The following is a 12,149-nucleotide window of genomic DNA, read 5'->3' as shown; positions in this document are numbered from 1 at the left end:
CTCAAGACGGCACTGCTCAAGGCGAGTACATGTCGCAGGAGGGCAGTAACTACACAAATCGATGTGATAAACGTAGAGCACATCGCTGATGGCTGTCCGTGTAAGTGGAGCTCTATTTGTTTTGGAGAAATGTACTTTAAAACGCAACACATGTTTTGTCCAGTCAGATCTTCTTAATTTACAGATTACGACGTCTGAATAGTTTCGGGTTGGTTCTTCTCGTCCCACAGCTGTACGGTCTTCCGAGGATGCTCCATTCGATACGTAGGGAAAGGTTGTGTAGTATCCTTTGATAACGTCAAACTGCATCTTTCTGATTGATTAGCAGTTGTGGGCACCTTCTTCCAGTCATTTTAGAAACGCAACTATTTTTACGGCCACGAAACTACGTGCCGACGATGTCGGCGCCTTTAAATCGTTAGCTACTATGCGCATGCGTCATAAATCGGTTGAGCGGCGTAGGAACCCATGTAGCGCACAAACTTTAGCCAACCGCAATATTCAACCGGGGCTGATACATGCTCATGAGAGTTAAGGGTGCTGAAAGGGTGCACAATTCGTGGCCTGAATCAGGCACTGCATGACCCGATACAGACTGCATGATGTCAGTGTGCACACGCAGTCGGTGGAAGTTAGATGTACAACAAAGTCGCAAAATGATGCTAAGAAGCATTCTCTCTAACCTTTCGCCGCTGGCTTCACGGCCAATCCCCCATAGCGGGTAACGCCAGAAGCGAGGAACAAGCAACCAAACAAAAGTTCTCTTTAAAGGCAATCGATTATGTTCATGTGGCTTCAGTAATGATCATACGGGTGTCTCTTATTATGTAGTTAAGAATAAGCGCAACATTATAAGCCCTTCCTGTCCTCGGCAATCACCCCTTAATCTGTTATGACGGGTTGTACATATGCGCTTTGTATCTGGCCGGGAAAAAACTTTAAAAAATGAATCAGGAGATTCCGATCCATAATGTGCACTTTCACGTCCGGCACAATCAATGCTGGACAAGTCGCTGCAGGGAAACTATGGTGGCTAGGGAAATTTCGCGCGGCTCACCACATTTGCGCTACTTTCCGACAGTGAAACTGTTCGTGCGGCTAGGAGGGTTCAAAAATGTTACAGACGTGTACTTTTGCGGCTCTGCGACGAAACATGAGCAAACAACCAAGCCTGTCGTATGGCAGAATGTTGGAAACAGACCAATTTCTAGAGTCTGTAGGGGCGAACTTAAAATTACTAAACTTTCGTCTCCTGCCTGTTTACCGGTGTTACATACCAAATAATGACCAGCTTTCTTCGCTTCCCTGAAAGTGCGAGAAACGGCGCCGATTTCATATTAGAGTAAGTTTCTTTTCGCACACTGTGGGCAATACGTACTGAAAATTTCAAGTGTGTGGTTAATTGAATGCTTTGAAAATAATGACGGATTGCTCATTTCCTCCCAATTTCCATGCGTTATGCAAAGTGTATATTTCGTTTTTTTTTCGGTCTCCTCAGTGCACTGTGTGGTTCGCGCTGTTTATACTTAATTGAAAAGGAAGCACGTTGCGGGTGACGTGCAATAAATGTTTTACGTGTTTATGCTCACTGGAGAACATTGGTGAGATTTACCTTTTTCGGGCGTTTAAGTGTCATATTGCTGCTATGCGCAATACTTCCCACAAAGTCGTCAAAAACTGTCCTTGTTTCAAATAAATTGTCTCTCTATAAAGAAAAGCGTGCATCACACAAAGTTCAAATTCGACAAAAAGTGTGGCACATTTTAGGTGTAATGCGCAGCTAAAGTTTAACGTTTCTTACCTGATTTAAAGAGCTGAAAATATTAATGAACCATCGTGTTTACTTCTACTTTGGTGCCTTGCACGAGGTTTGCAATTGGTTTCCTCAGTGTCCTCAGTGAGCTCAGCAAAACACCTTGTTTATCAAGTATGCGTAGGCAAAGATCAAAGTGCGTGGGTTTAGTGCGTCCTTTCCAATATATTATGTAATAATGTGCTCCGGAGCCTTCTGGGTGTCCCTTATAGCGGTACGAAATTTAGCCCACTTCCTTGGCGGAACTAGAAAGACTACCGAGAGCAAACATAGCGATAATTAGGAGCAATGCTCAAGTAAAACTATGTGCGAAGTTAAATATGTGTGGATCAAGTCCATGCCTTTGCAAAAAAATTCTTAGAGATGCGTTCGACAGTGTCATGCGGCCGTTTACAGGTATGATTCCCAATGTCGCGAGAGAATTCTACATTACAACAACATTACATATTTGGTCAAGGAATGCCTTGCCGGTAACGTATGATCAATATTCAAAGTGTGCGGGTTACTTGTGGCCTTGCCAATAAATTACGTCCGCAAGCCATTCGGTGCGTTATGATTATGTTTAACGAGCGAAGCGAAACCTAGCTCGTTACCTTGGCATAAGAACGAAAGAATCAGAGATTTAATTTGGAGAATATTGGGAGAAACGGTTTGGCAAATCAACGTGCGAAGTTAAATGCACGTTACATATTTTGTATAAAACGCATCCAGCAAGTACTCGAAAGTTTTACACTGTTTATTGCCTATATGCTTTCCAATTTCGCGAAAATATTTTACCTCACATCGAGCATCTATCTTTTGGAATTGGTGAAAATGGCATGTGTAATGTCTGGAGATCTGTTTAGCGTTTCCAGGGTTAAATATAAATGCGTCGAAAATGTTCAGTGAGCTTTCGCACTTTTGCCCCTATTTTCATGAGTGAGATGATCGAGGTTCAGTGATTTAGCCGGCATTCTCGGTGAACTAGACAAGCACCTTCTGTATATATGGTGAAGACGAGGGACAGGTTTTGGGTAATATGTTGACGAAAATTCCCCGTCTATATAACGCGATAAATTCTGTCGGTTTGTGTACGTTGATGTTGTAGTACATTGAGTACTACTGCCGACGGAGGGACAGACCAGACAAGGTTGTCGAATAGCAAACTACAAACTGCTTATTGCAACCGATGATTGAAACTTTGGCATCGAGTGGTCTGTGGTCAAGAGAGGATGTGTAAATGCCTAGGTTAAGATATATGAAGAAAGCAAACAAAATCATGACAAAGGAGCTCACTTGTGAACGACGAAAAAACACCGGATACGACGTATGATTATCCATCTCCAGGTATCCTGGCCCCATTTCTACATCACAGTTCTACCACGACCCATTACGGCTCGCTTGAGAAAGAGGCTAACGCACCATCTTTATTTTCCGGACGCCCAGGACATTGAAAATTACGCTCCGTCGTCCTTGCCTCGCGTGTCCCATCGGGTTTGCCAGCAGCACTGGGTAAACGTGCAATGTTGCTCGCCTAAATATTCGCGCAGGTGAGCAGCATGATATCTCAGATGGAAGCGGTGGCCGACGCGCTCAGCGAGAGACGCTTCAACCTCAGGAACGAGCTGCGCACGCTGCAAGACGAGAACGTCCATCTCCAGGGGGCGCTGGCACACGAGCGCCGCAAGTTCCAGGCGCGGAACCGCGGCGGCCCCGTCTTGCACGGAGGGAGAGGCATACCGCTTTCGCCTCCGCTGCCTCCTCCTCTCCCTCCGAGGCGTGATAGTGTCGCCCTCTACAGCCCGGCGCGTGCGGTTTTATGCTCCCCGATGCTGACCAGGTAACGCAACTTGCATGCGTGTTGTCGTGGCTAACGTGATTGATTGATTGATTGATTGATTGATTGATTGTAGCGGTTTAACGTCGCAAACCAACACTAGGGATTTGGGAGAGGCCGCAATGGAGTTGTGGTCCGGATTAATTTTGCCGTCCTGGTGTTCTTTAACGTATAGCTGAATCTACGTGTCACGAGCGCTTTCTTAATTTAGACACCAACAAAATGCGGCCGCCGCGGGAGGGAATCGAACCCGTCTCCTCGTGCTCAGACAGACAGACAGACAGACAGACAGAAAGACAGACAGGCGCAAGGACGGACGGACGGCCGCTTACGGCGCGGCTCATAATGAGATCATAGCTTTGGCACGTAAAACGGGAGAAAGAGAGAGAAAGCAAGCAGAGGAAAGTCAGGGGAGTCAGCCCGACGAGCATCCGGGTTACTACCCTACACTGGGGGTTAGAAAAAGTAGGCGTCAGAGAACACTGCGCGCACGCAGGAAGAGGCACTAGAGGAGTGTACATGGCCACTAAGGCCGGTACACTTTAAGAACTTCACCAGTGCACGCCTTATCTTTTGCGTCATCGAAGGATGTGGTCACGGTCCGAGTATCTCTGATTCGGAAAACCCAAGAATTTCTCAAGCGATTAGTAGCCAATCAGCCATCTTTCTGAATTCGTATATTATCTCCCTGTCCCGTCGTGGGCGGAGCCACCAACTTCGGTTCCCCCCAATCAAGTTCCTCAGGACACTCTAATAAAGTTCTTGTCACTGTCACTGTCAGGCAGTGCTCGAAGGGCTTTGCCTTGCAGGCTTTCTAGATTTTCTCACTTGTGGTACCATGCTATGGACACAAAGATAAGCGGATTTTAGCTTCTGTTTCTGTGCTGTTCAGTTCAAGTTAGGATATTGCTTTTAAAAGCAAGAAAGTTCGTTTCTTTTGACCGAACATTGATGCGGCGGTGTTAAAGCAAGCTAATATTTTGAAGCCACATGCGCTGCACTGTTAAGGCACAGAGCTACAGAACTGCTGGACCGACTAATGACAAGGTTGGTTGCCTGGTTAATTTGGGTTTAATGGCACAAAGGTAACTATGGCCATGCTGCGCTAGTCAGAAGACAAAAGGAAACACAACGTTAGAGCAGGTAAACCTGCATTACACTATAATTGGTGTGAATAGCCAGTTTTCTCTTAAAAATTCGGACGAGTTAGTAAATGGCACTAGGGGGTCAGCTGCCAGTAATAGCGCCGGGTGTAATGGTATATGTAGATTATACAGGTTGTGTAAAAACTTCCGTCTTTGTACGTCGATGTGTAGACACGTCATTAGGATGTGTATGACTGTAAGACGTTCATGGCATTTTTCGCAAATTGGCGGGTTTTCTTTTCGAAAGAGGAAATTGTGCGTCAGAAGTGTGTGTCCAATCCGAAGTCGACACAAGATCACCTAATAGAAACGTTGCTGGTGACTGCATGACTTCCACTCGCCAATTACAGGTTTAATAAGATGTAGCTTCTTGCTTAAACAATGGTCCTGTTCGTCTTGCCAACTTGACGTCAAGGTCTTCCGAATCGCATTCATGCTATTTTCATATGAAAGTGTTGTGTTTGTTATGTTTTTGTTCGGTGCCATTGATGCGCATCTATCCGCCGCTTCGTTACCCGGTATCCCAACTTGGCTTGGTACCCCGCAAAAACTAATTGATCTGCTGTATTTATTTGACGTGAATGTGTTTAAAATATCCACTAACAGGGGTTCGCATTCGGATTTCACGTGTAGAACCTTGAATATGCTTAATGAATTTGTGTATATGAGTCGGTTTTCGTTTTTCTCAGCGATAATATTTCGGTCTACCGTCCGCATTGCATATACTTCGGCTGTGTAGACAGAGGCATGCTATGGTAATCGAATACTTGTTTCCTTGCATTTTGTTACGGCTCCCACACCCACGTGTTTTATGTATTAGGGGCATGAGTATAAAATTTTATGTAATCTTTGTATTTGTCCTGAAGAGTGCGGAATTCTTGTATAATGTGTTCGCGTGGGGTGTCTCTTTTCTTTAGATGTGTTAGTGTCCAGTCGCATAACGGTTTGAAATCGCACCACGGTGGCAAACGGTGTGGCTTTCTGGCAACCTGGAGGGCTTCGCGAGGGATGTCATAATCCCTACAATATTTATCTTATCGCAGGACAAGCGGCTCAGTCATGTTCGGTTTATTTGTATAGTGTAAGCGTGAGCTGCACTCTGTAACGTTGTTGTAGCATATGTGTTGTGGTGAGGGCTTGATTTTGAGTATATAGGAAAAAGTTAGTCGCACTGTGCGCTGCTACAAAGGAGGTTCATTACATTTAACGTATAAACTCAGGGCAGGCGATATTCTGTGAGATCCACTTGCGAGTCGTAGTCCAAGGTTATGAACTGGATCAAATCGCCCGATGTAGAACTGTCTGGCTGAACCATATATGATGCTACCTATGCGGCAGATGTGTAGCAAGCATTTACGGTCAGAGCACCAGTGCTTCCGGCACAAGACCTTGAGGATGTTAGGTGCATTGTTCGCTTTAATTTTGAGACTATTTATGTGCTCGAGAAAGTACAACTTTTTACCAAACAGAACAGCAAACTTGTGTCCTTTTCTTTGCTGGTAGTGTGGCTTCCTGTTGCTTAAAGATAGGATCTGGTTGTAGACCTCTTTCTTAGTGAAAAGACTACACTAATAGTTTTTTTCAGTTGAGAAACGAGAACTGTTATCAGATGCCCACTGCGTGAGTTTGCTTAACGCAATTTGGATTTGCCATTCACAGGTTGCGAAATCCGATGTACGACACTCAATTTGTAGATCACCCACATATAATGAGTGCTTTACAGAGGATGGAATTAGTTATTGACTGAGTTTCCAACGATACTTGTTTTTTCCAAGTATACAGTGCATCGACATTGAGTGCTTCTTGTGTGTCCGCGTGGCTGCGTCTTGCCGGTACCAAACACTTAAGGATAATGAGACCTGCCTGATCAGTTTATATTACTATACTTCCATAAGCAAGAGTGTCATCCCTTGGACCAATATACGATGATGGGATGCATGGTCAAACTGATACCTTGAAATAAGCTATAAAACTCTATGTGGGCTGGGCAGCGTGCCAAAATACGGACGGACGAGGAACAGATGCCACTTGTGGACAGGAAATAACAACGGGCCACAACTCGTAGCCAGCCGGTGTAAAGACGAACCTGCATCAGGGCTTCAGGCACCTCTGCAAGTTCAGTCAGTTTTATGCTGCCGAGATCCCTTTTGTGCCCATGCAGGAAGGAAATGCAAAAAAGCTCCACCGGCAAATCAAAGTTAGAGATTAAAGCCGACCAGGAGGAAGCCTCCTGTCCTGGCGATGAGAGTGACATTGTAAAGAAACAGGAAATTACACGGGAAGGTTGGCAGATATTGAAACAAAAGGTCAAAAACCTTACGTAAGAGACACAGATTAAAAAATTACCGACGATTACGTTACTTCCTAATGCGAAATTTGAGCGCAGCAAATAAGCTGTTTCACCTTTTCGATAGATTGAGGCAAAGAAATCGAGCAACACATGTATGCGCTATCACAGAATTTTTTTTTATATTTCCCGTACTCCTGGATCATCTCGACGGCGGCGACGGTAAGCTTCTGCTTCGGCGGCACGCACCTCTGGATTCTGACGGCGACGGCGCTGGGCCTCTGCTCTGGCAGCTCGTTTAGCAGCAGCAGCAGCAGCAGCGGACGGAGGACTTCCATCGGTCGTCTCGCTCATGGCTCAGAAAGAACTGGCAGATAATTTCGCAGTGGCGAACGGCAGCGGCAATTTCGGCTCGGGCGGTGCACATATACAGATCCGCCGCCACCGATCTGGCTCTCTGATTGCCACCGCACAGGGCGAACGGCAGCGGCAATTTCGGCTCGGGCGGTGCACATATACAGATCCGCCGCCACCGATCTGGCTCTCTGATTGCCACCGCACAGGGGTTGCATTGGAGGAGGAGTGAAGAAAGGAATTAAGTTCGAGCCGGCGCTTTGACAACCGGAGACTCGCAGGAAGAGGGGGGAGGGGGGCGGCGTGTACACCCAGCGGCAAACGATGGGGGCAGAAGCGCGCGCAGCAAGCGGACAACACGGTAAAGGGAGGAGGGAAGAGATAGCAGCGACTGACTGATGCCGCTGACACCGATAGTGAGTCAACCCCAGCTGCGGAGTTGGTTTCAGGGACAACGCCGCCGATGTCGACACAAACAATATGATACCCTCGCTTCCGCAGCGCTAAGAACCAGGTCTAGCCGTGGGAAGGTGGTCACGTATTCGTCGACGTGCCGGGGCCTACGTGAAATAACCGGCGCGTCGGCAACTGAAGAGCACCCTATCCGCCACACAAGAACAGGCGGGGGGGACCCTTTCCTCCTCTTTCTGCATGGCGGCGACGGTGTTCTATGCAGTCACGTTATCTTGACTCTCTAGCGGCGTCAGCGGCATCCAGCGGTATCAGTCGGTCGCTGCTAGCGCGGGGGGGATGAAAGGGGGGCGGAGCTGGTTACGAGGCCGACGACAACGCCGACGACGACGCGAAACCCAGGAACGGACGCCAAAGAGCTGCGCTCTAAAATTCAGGAGCAAGAGCGAGGAGTCAAGTCTGCCTTTACAGTGACTGGCTAAAAATTCTAGACTATTTTACCTGCAGAAGTGGCTTCTCGCCCTCGCTGAGCCTGTTTTCGCGTCTACTCTTTGCCCGTGTTTTTTGCTGCCTATAATCCTACATTTATTGTATTATGTAGCGTGTACTCAGTGGCTAGCTATTGTCTTACAGTACTTGCACTGCCAGGCTGGCTCACCACGTGACAGTTTGAGCAGGCCGAGCTTTGCCAAGTGTTCACGGGATTTCCAGCTAGAGTATCGCGCTTGTTGCTGCATTTTCAACCTCGTCCTCTTTTTCGTGTGGTTTGCAGGTACCGACCACTAAGCGACAACGAGTCGTCCCTGATCGACTTGATGAATGACGGCATTGCGAGCAGCGCGTCTTCCAGCAGAGTGGCAGCCAGTGTGGCCAGCGGTCCCGGTCCATCGGCAGCCGCCAGAAGGGGGCGCGGAGTTTCCCGAGCCTGGCGGGGCGGAAGCAACACAACCGGCACCATGACAGGTGAGAAGCAAACACTTCTCTCATATGGCTAAGAAGACGGCTGTTATGTCTACAGTGTTAATTGCTTTACTCAGTATTCAGCTACGACCTAGTGATTATGATGAATGCAAATGGCGAGAAGTAGACATCTATAGCCTGCGAAAACAAATAATTAGGTTGTTCTGTGTATATTCCAAACCAGCATTCTTACTTTATTTACTTTATCAGAGCGAAGATCGTAATTATCACCCACAACCAAGAAGGCAACCTATGTCCACTGCAGCATCGCAGAGGCCACGGCGTTGCACGGCTGAGCACGAGGCTACAGGCTCAATACCAACCACGGCGGCTGCATTCCGATGTGGATGAAATAAACAAAAAAGGCACTTGTGTACCATGCGTAGGATGCACGTTAATGAACGCGAGGTGGTCAAAATTAATCCGCAGTCGGCCCGCACGGCGTGCAGACAATCAGGTCGCAAAATCATATCAGGTAGATGGCACGCAAGACACCAGGATTCCATTTAATTTAGTTAGCACTATAACCTACATTGTGTCCACTGTAGGACGGTGTCACCTTTCTCCACCTCCTCCAAACAATATCGAACAACATCGACTTCACCCCAACCCATACCATCCATCCTATTGTTGCGAATTTTCGTGCCTTATAAGGCCACGTCTGTCGTCTTCGACTGCGTATTTCCCTCCTTTGGCACGCATTCTGGTGGTCGGTAGATGATTTGTTATCGGTCCTATGGAATTACAAGATTTTCACAACAGCGTATAGTCGGCTCAGTTCATCTATCAAATCCGAGAGTATGTCCTCTCGCAGGCTTGAGGCGGTCGGGCGGCTCCACGAAGAGAAGCCGCGGCTCCGCCAACAGGTCGAGGGTGCGCCGGCCACCGAGAACGTCGCCGAGCGGTTGCGAAAACAACGGCCGCTCGAGCTCGCCAGTCATCGTAGCTGCGCCGGGAGGCACACTGACGATAAGCACCCAGGACTCGACGCCACCGCCCACCTCCACGCCGGAAGCGGGACGGGACGGCCCAGATCAGAACAACTAGTGCGTTCTCCTCAGAAGCGGAACGAGAAATTCGCGAGAAAAGCACCGACATACTTCGTGCCCATCGGCTCGTCCCTGGGCTAAATCGCGCTATGGACGCCACCGAATGCCGTCGTTGTCGTCGAATTCAGTCACGTCTTCGTCTTGCGCCAATCATGAATAGCGTATAAACAGCATGTTCTGTTTGTCCGTCAGAGCAGGCAGCTGGCATGGCGAATTTGATAGGGCGGCGTCACTAGTGCGTGTGGTGCCCGGACTATGTATGAATCACCCGGAAGGACATTGTGGTATAGACGCCATCCGTCCTAGTCAACGTTACTGTGTTCGTATGTGTTGATCACAGAATGTGTTTAGACTTAAGAGCTGCGTTATGGACTTCGGTAGACAGCATTAGGCTAAGTGGATGATTCACTCCACAGCGCGACTAGAAAATTATTCCAACAATTCGAAAAACAAGGAATTAGTACAGATGTGCACGCGATTCGTTGTCTCGCAATAAAAGAAAATGCCGGACGTAACTGGGTGAAGAAGCGAATAAGCCTGGAGATCACTTAGTACTGGTTTATTGACCTACAAGGCATCCTAGCGTGTCCTGGAGCGGTCGCGTTAGGCTACGAAACGTGTGAAGCTAAGAGACAGCTGCGATATTAAATGTTTCTTCGTCGAAGGTGCGTGGCACACAAGCTGCTATCCATAAGAGAACTGCCTAACGAATAGGACAGTTTAGAGCATGGCTATTAATGTACTATCTTGAAAAAAGAAAGCTGGTTAGTTTTCTTTGATTGGCGCGTAATTGGAATGTTAGCGCATTGCTAACTGGAAATGACACGCACTCAAAGGCTGTACGGGTGGAAAGTTGTTGAAATTCCATTGGCGGCAATCTCACCGACTCTTGGTTAACGTTGCGGACACGGCCAACTGCATGCCTTGATGGCACATGGTTGTAACGGCGCGTGAGGACAGGACACAGAATACACGCAGGACAATCGCCGGTCCTTCTCGGTGCATTGTTTCTGTGCATGCTCCATTATAACTATGTTCCACCAAGCCAACGAACAACTAGCCCATCTTAGTGTCTTAACTGTATGCCATGCATTGCTAAAAATTTGGAAGATGCTTAAGCTTCACCTTTAAGAGTTTAACGCGATAGCATCCAAAGATCCCTGACTGCTTCTCACACTTCTGGGCAACTGCAGCGTATGTAATCGTAGTGTTTACCGGGAACCCTGGCTGAGAACGCTATGCAAGAAGACGGCCTTTCTCGTAGAAACGCGGCCTCTTGCGTGGAGGCGAGCGCCATCTGGAGGTATTGCAAGGAATCGGGCCGTGACCTCCGAGATACTCGCGCGCCAGCGCGCGCCAACGGCGGGTGCCGTAGCTGGTCCATGTATGGTAGAAACGCTGGAAAAGGGGTTTCTTTGAGTTTTCGCGTAACAGAATTATGTTTTCTCCTATAGTCAAATTACAATCCTACGTTATCCTATCCGTAGGTTATGCGTAAGTCATACTTTACAATTTTTATACGTATTTTAGCTTGAGAAATTCAATTAGTTCAGTAATTTTCTTGCGCCACATGGAGGTCCTGGGTATGAGTAGTTCGAAAGTCTTTTTGCCTAGAAGACGTTCGACAGCGCATTTTCAGCGAAACAGGCCCCTTAACGCTGCCGCATTAATATTCTTATTTCTGTCTGTAATGAACTATATATAGCGAATGCAAAGTAATTTACTATATCCTTCACTTTAATATTTGTAGCGTCTATGTCGCCACATTGGTGCCTACGATTGCAACAAGTGTATGACGTGCTTTTCTGCACAACGGTTGAGCAAACGATGTACTCACTACAGTAGTGGGGGAGGAGGCTGTAAATGTGCAGAGGTATATAGCCTGGTCTACCGCCCTAGGCGTTAACCCCTTGTGGGCATCAGTCTATACCGCGTGATAACCCGACGCACTATGCCAAAATTATCATGCCGATCTGCATACAGTGCGAAGTGCACGTGAGCTTGCCTAGAGACCACCACATAACACCCTGGAGACGCGTTTTTGTCCATTTGAATCACGTGGGCGAGTTAAGCGTGGAACTTACGCTTCCTCGCATAAAAGCGCGACTGAGCTAACTTGCGCATAGAGAGCTTCAGCGAGAACACAAAATTGCAAGTACGGGTTTCTATTTTCACATGGTGAAGCCCACGTAAAGCCAACGATTCACCAGTGCAAGTCGGTCAAAAAAGGTAAGGATTATGTGTTGCTTCGTTCTGTAGAAAAACCCTCTCCGTCCGGTATGTTGTTCTGCTGCGGTCGTGTTGTTATTTTCTA

General features: G+C 47.5%; 1 protein-coding gene across 1 annotated transcript; it reads left to right on the top strand.

Moving 5' to 3' along the window:
• Nucleotides 1–3,316: 3,316 nt before the first annotated feature.
• LOC142563568 (uncharacterized) lies at nucleotides 3,317–10,585 on the top strand. Its single transcript, XM_075674153.1, has 3 exons — nucleotides 3,317–3,632; nucleotides 8,599–8,789; nucleotides 9,601–10,585. The coding sequence occupies exons 1-3, from the start codon at nucleotides 3,352–3,354 to the stop codon at nucleotides 9,831–9,833; spliced, it is 705 nt and encodes a 234-aa protein (XP_075530268.1). The 5' UTR covers nucleotides 3,317–3,351; the 3' UTR covers nucleotides 9,834–10,585.
• The last annotated feature ends 1,564 nt before the right edge of the window (nucleotides 10,586–12,149 follow it).

Source organism: Dermacentor variabilis, chromosome 11, assembly GCF_050947875.1.
Source record: "Dermacentor variabilis isolate Ectoservices chromosome 11, ASM5094787v1, whole genome shotgun sequence".
Lineage (NCBI taxonomy): Eukaryota > Metazoa > Arthropoda > Arachnida > Ixodida > Ixodidae > Dermacentor > Dermacentor variabilis.
Note: the sequence above shows the minus strand (reverse complement) of the source record. Positions and strands in the feature narration are given on the sequence as shown.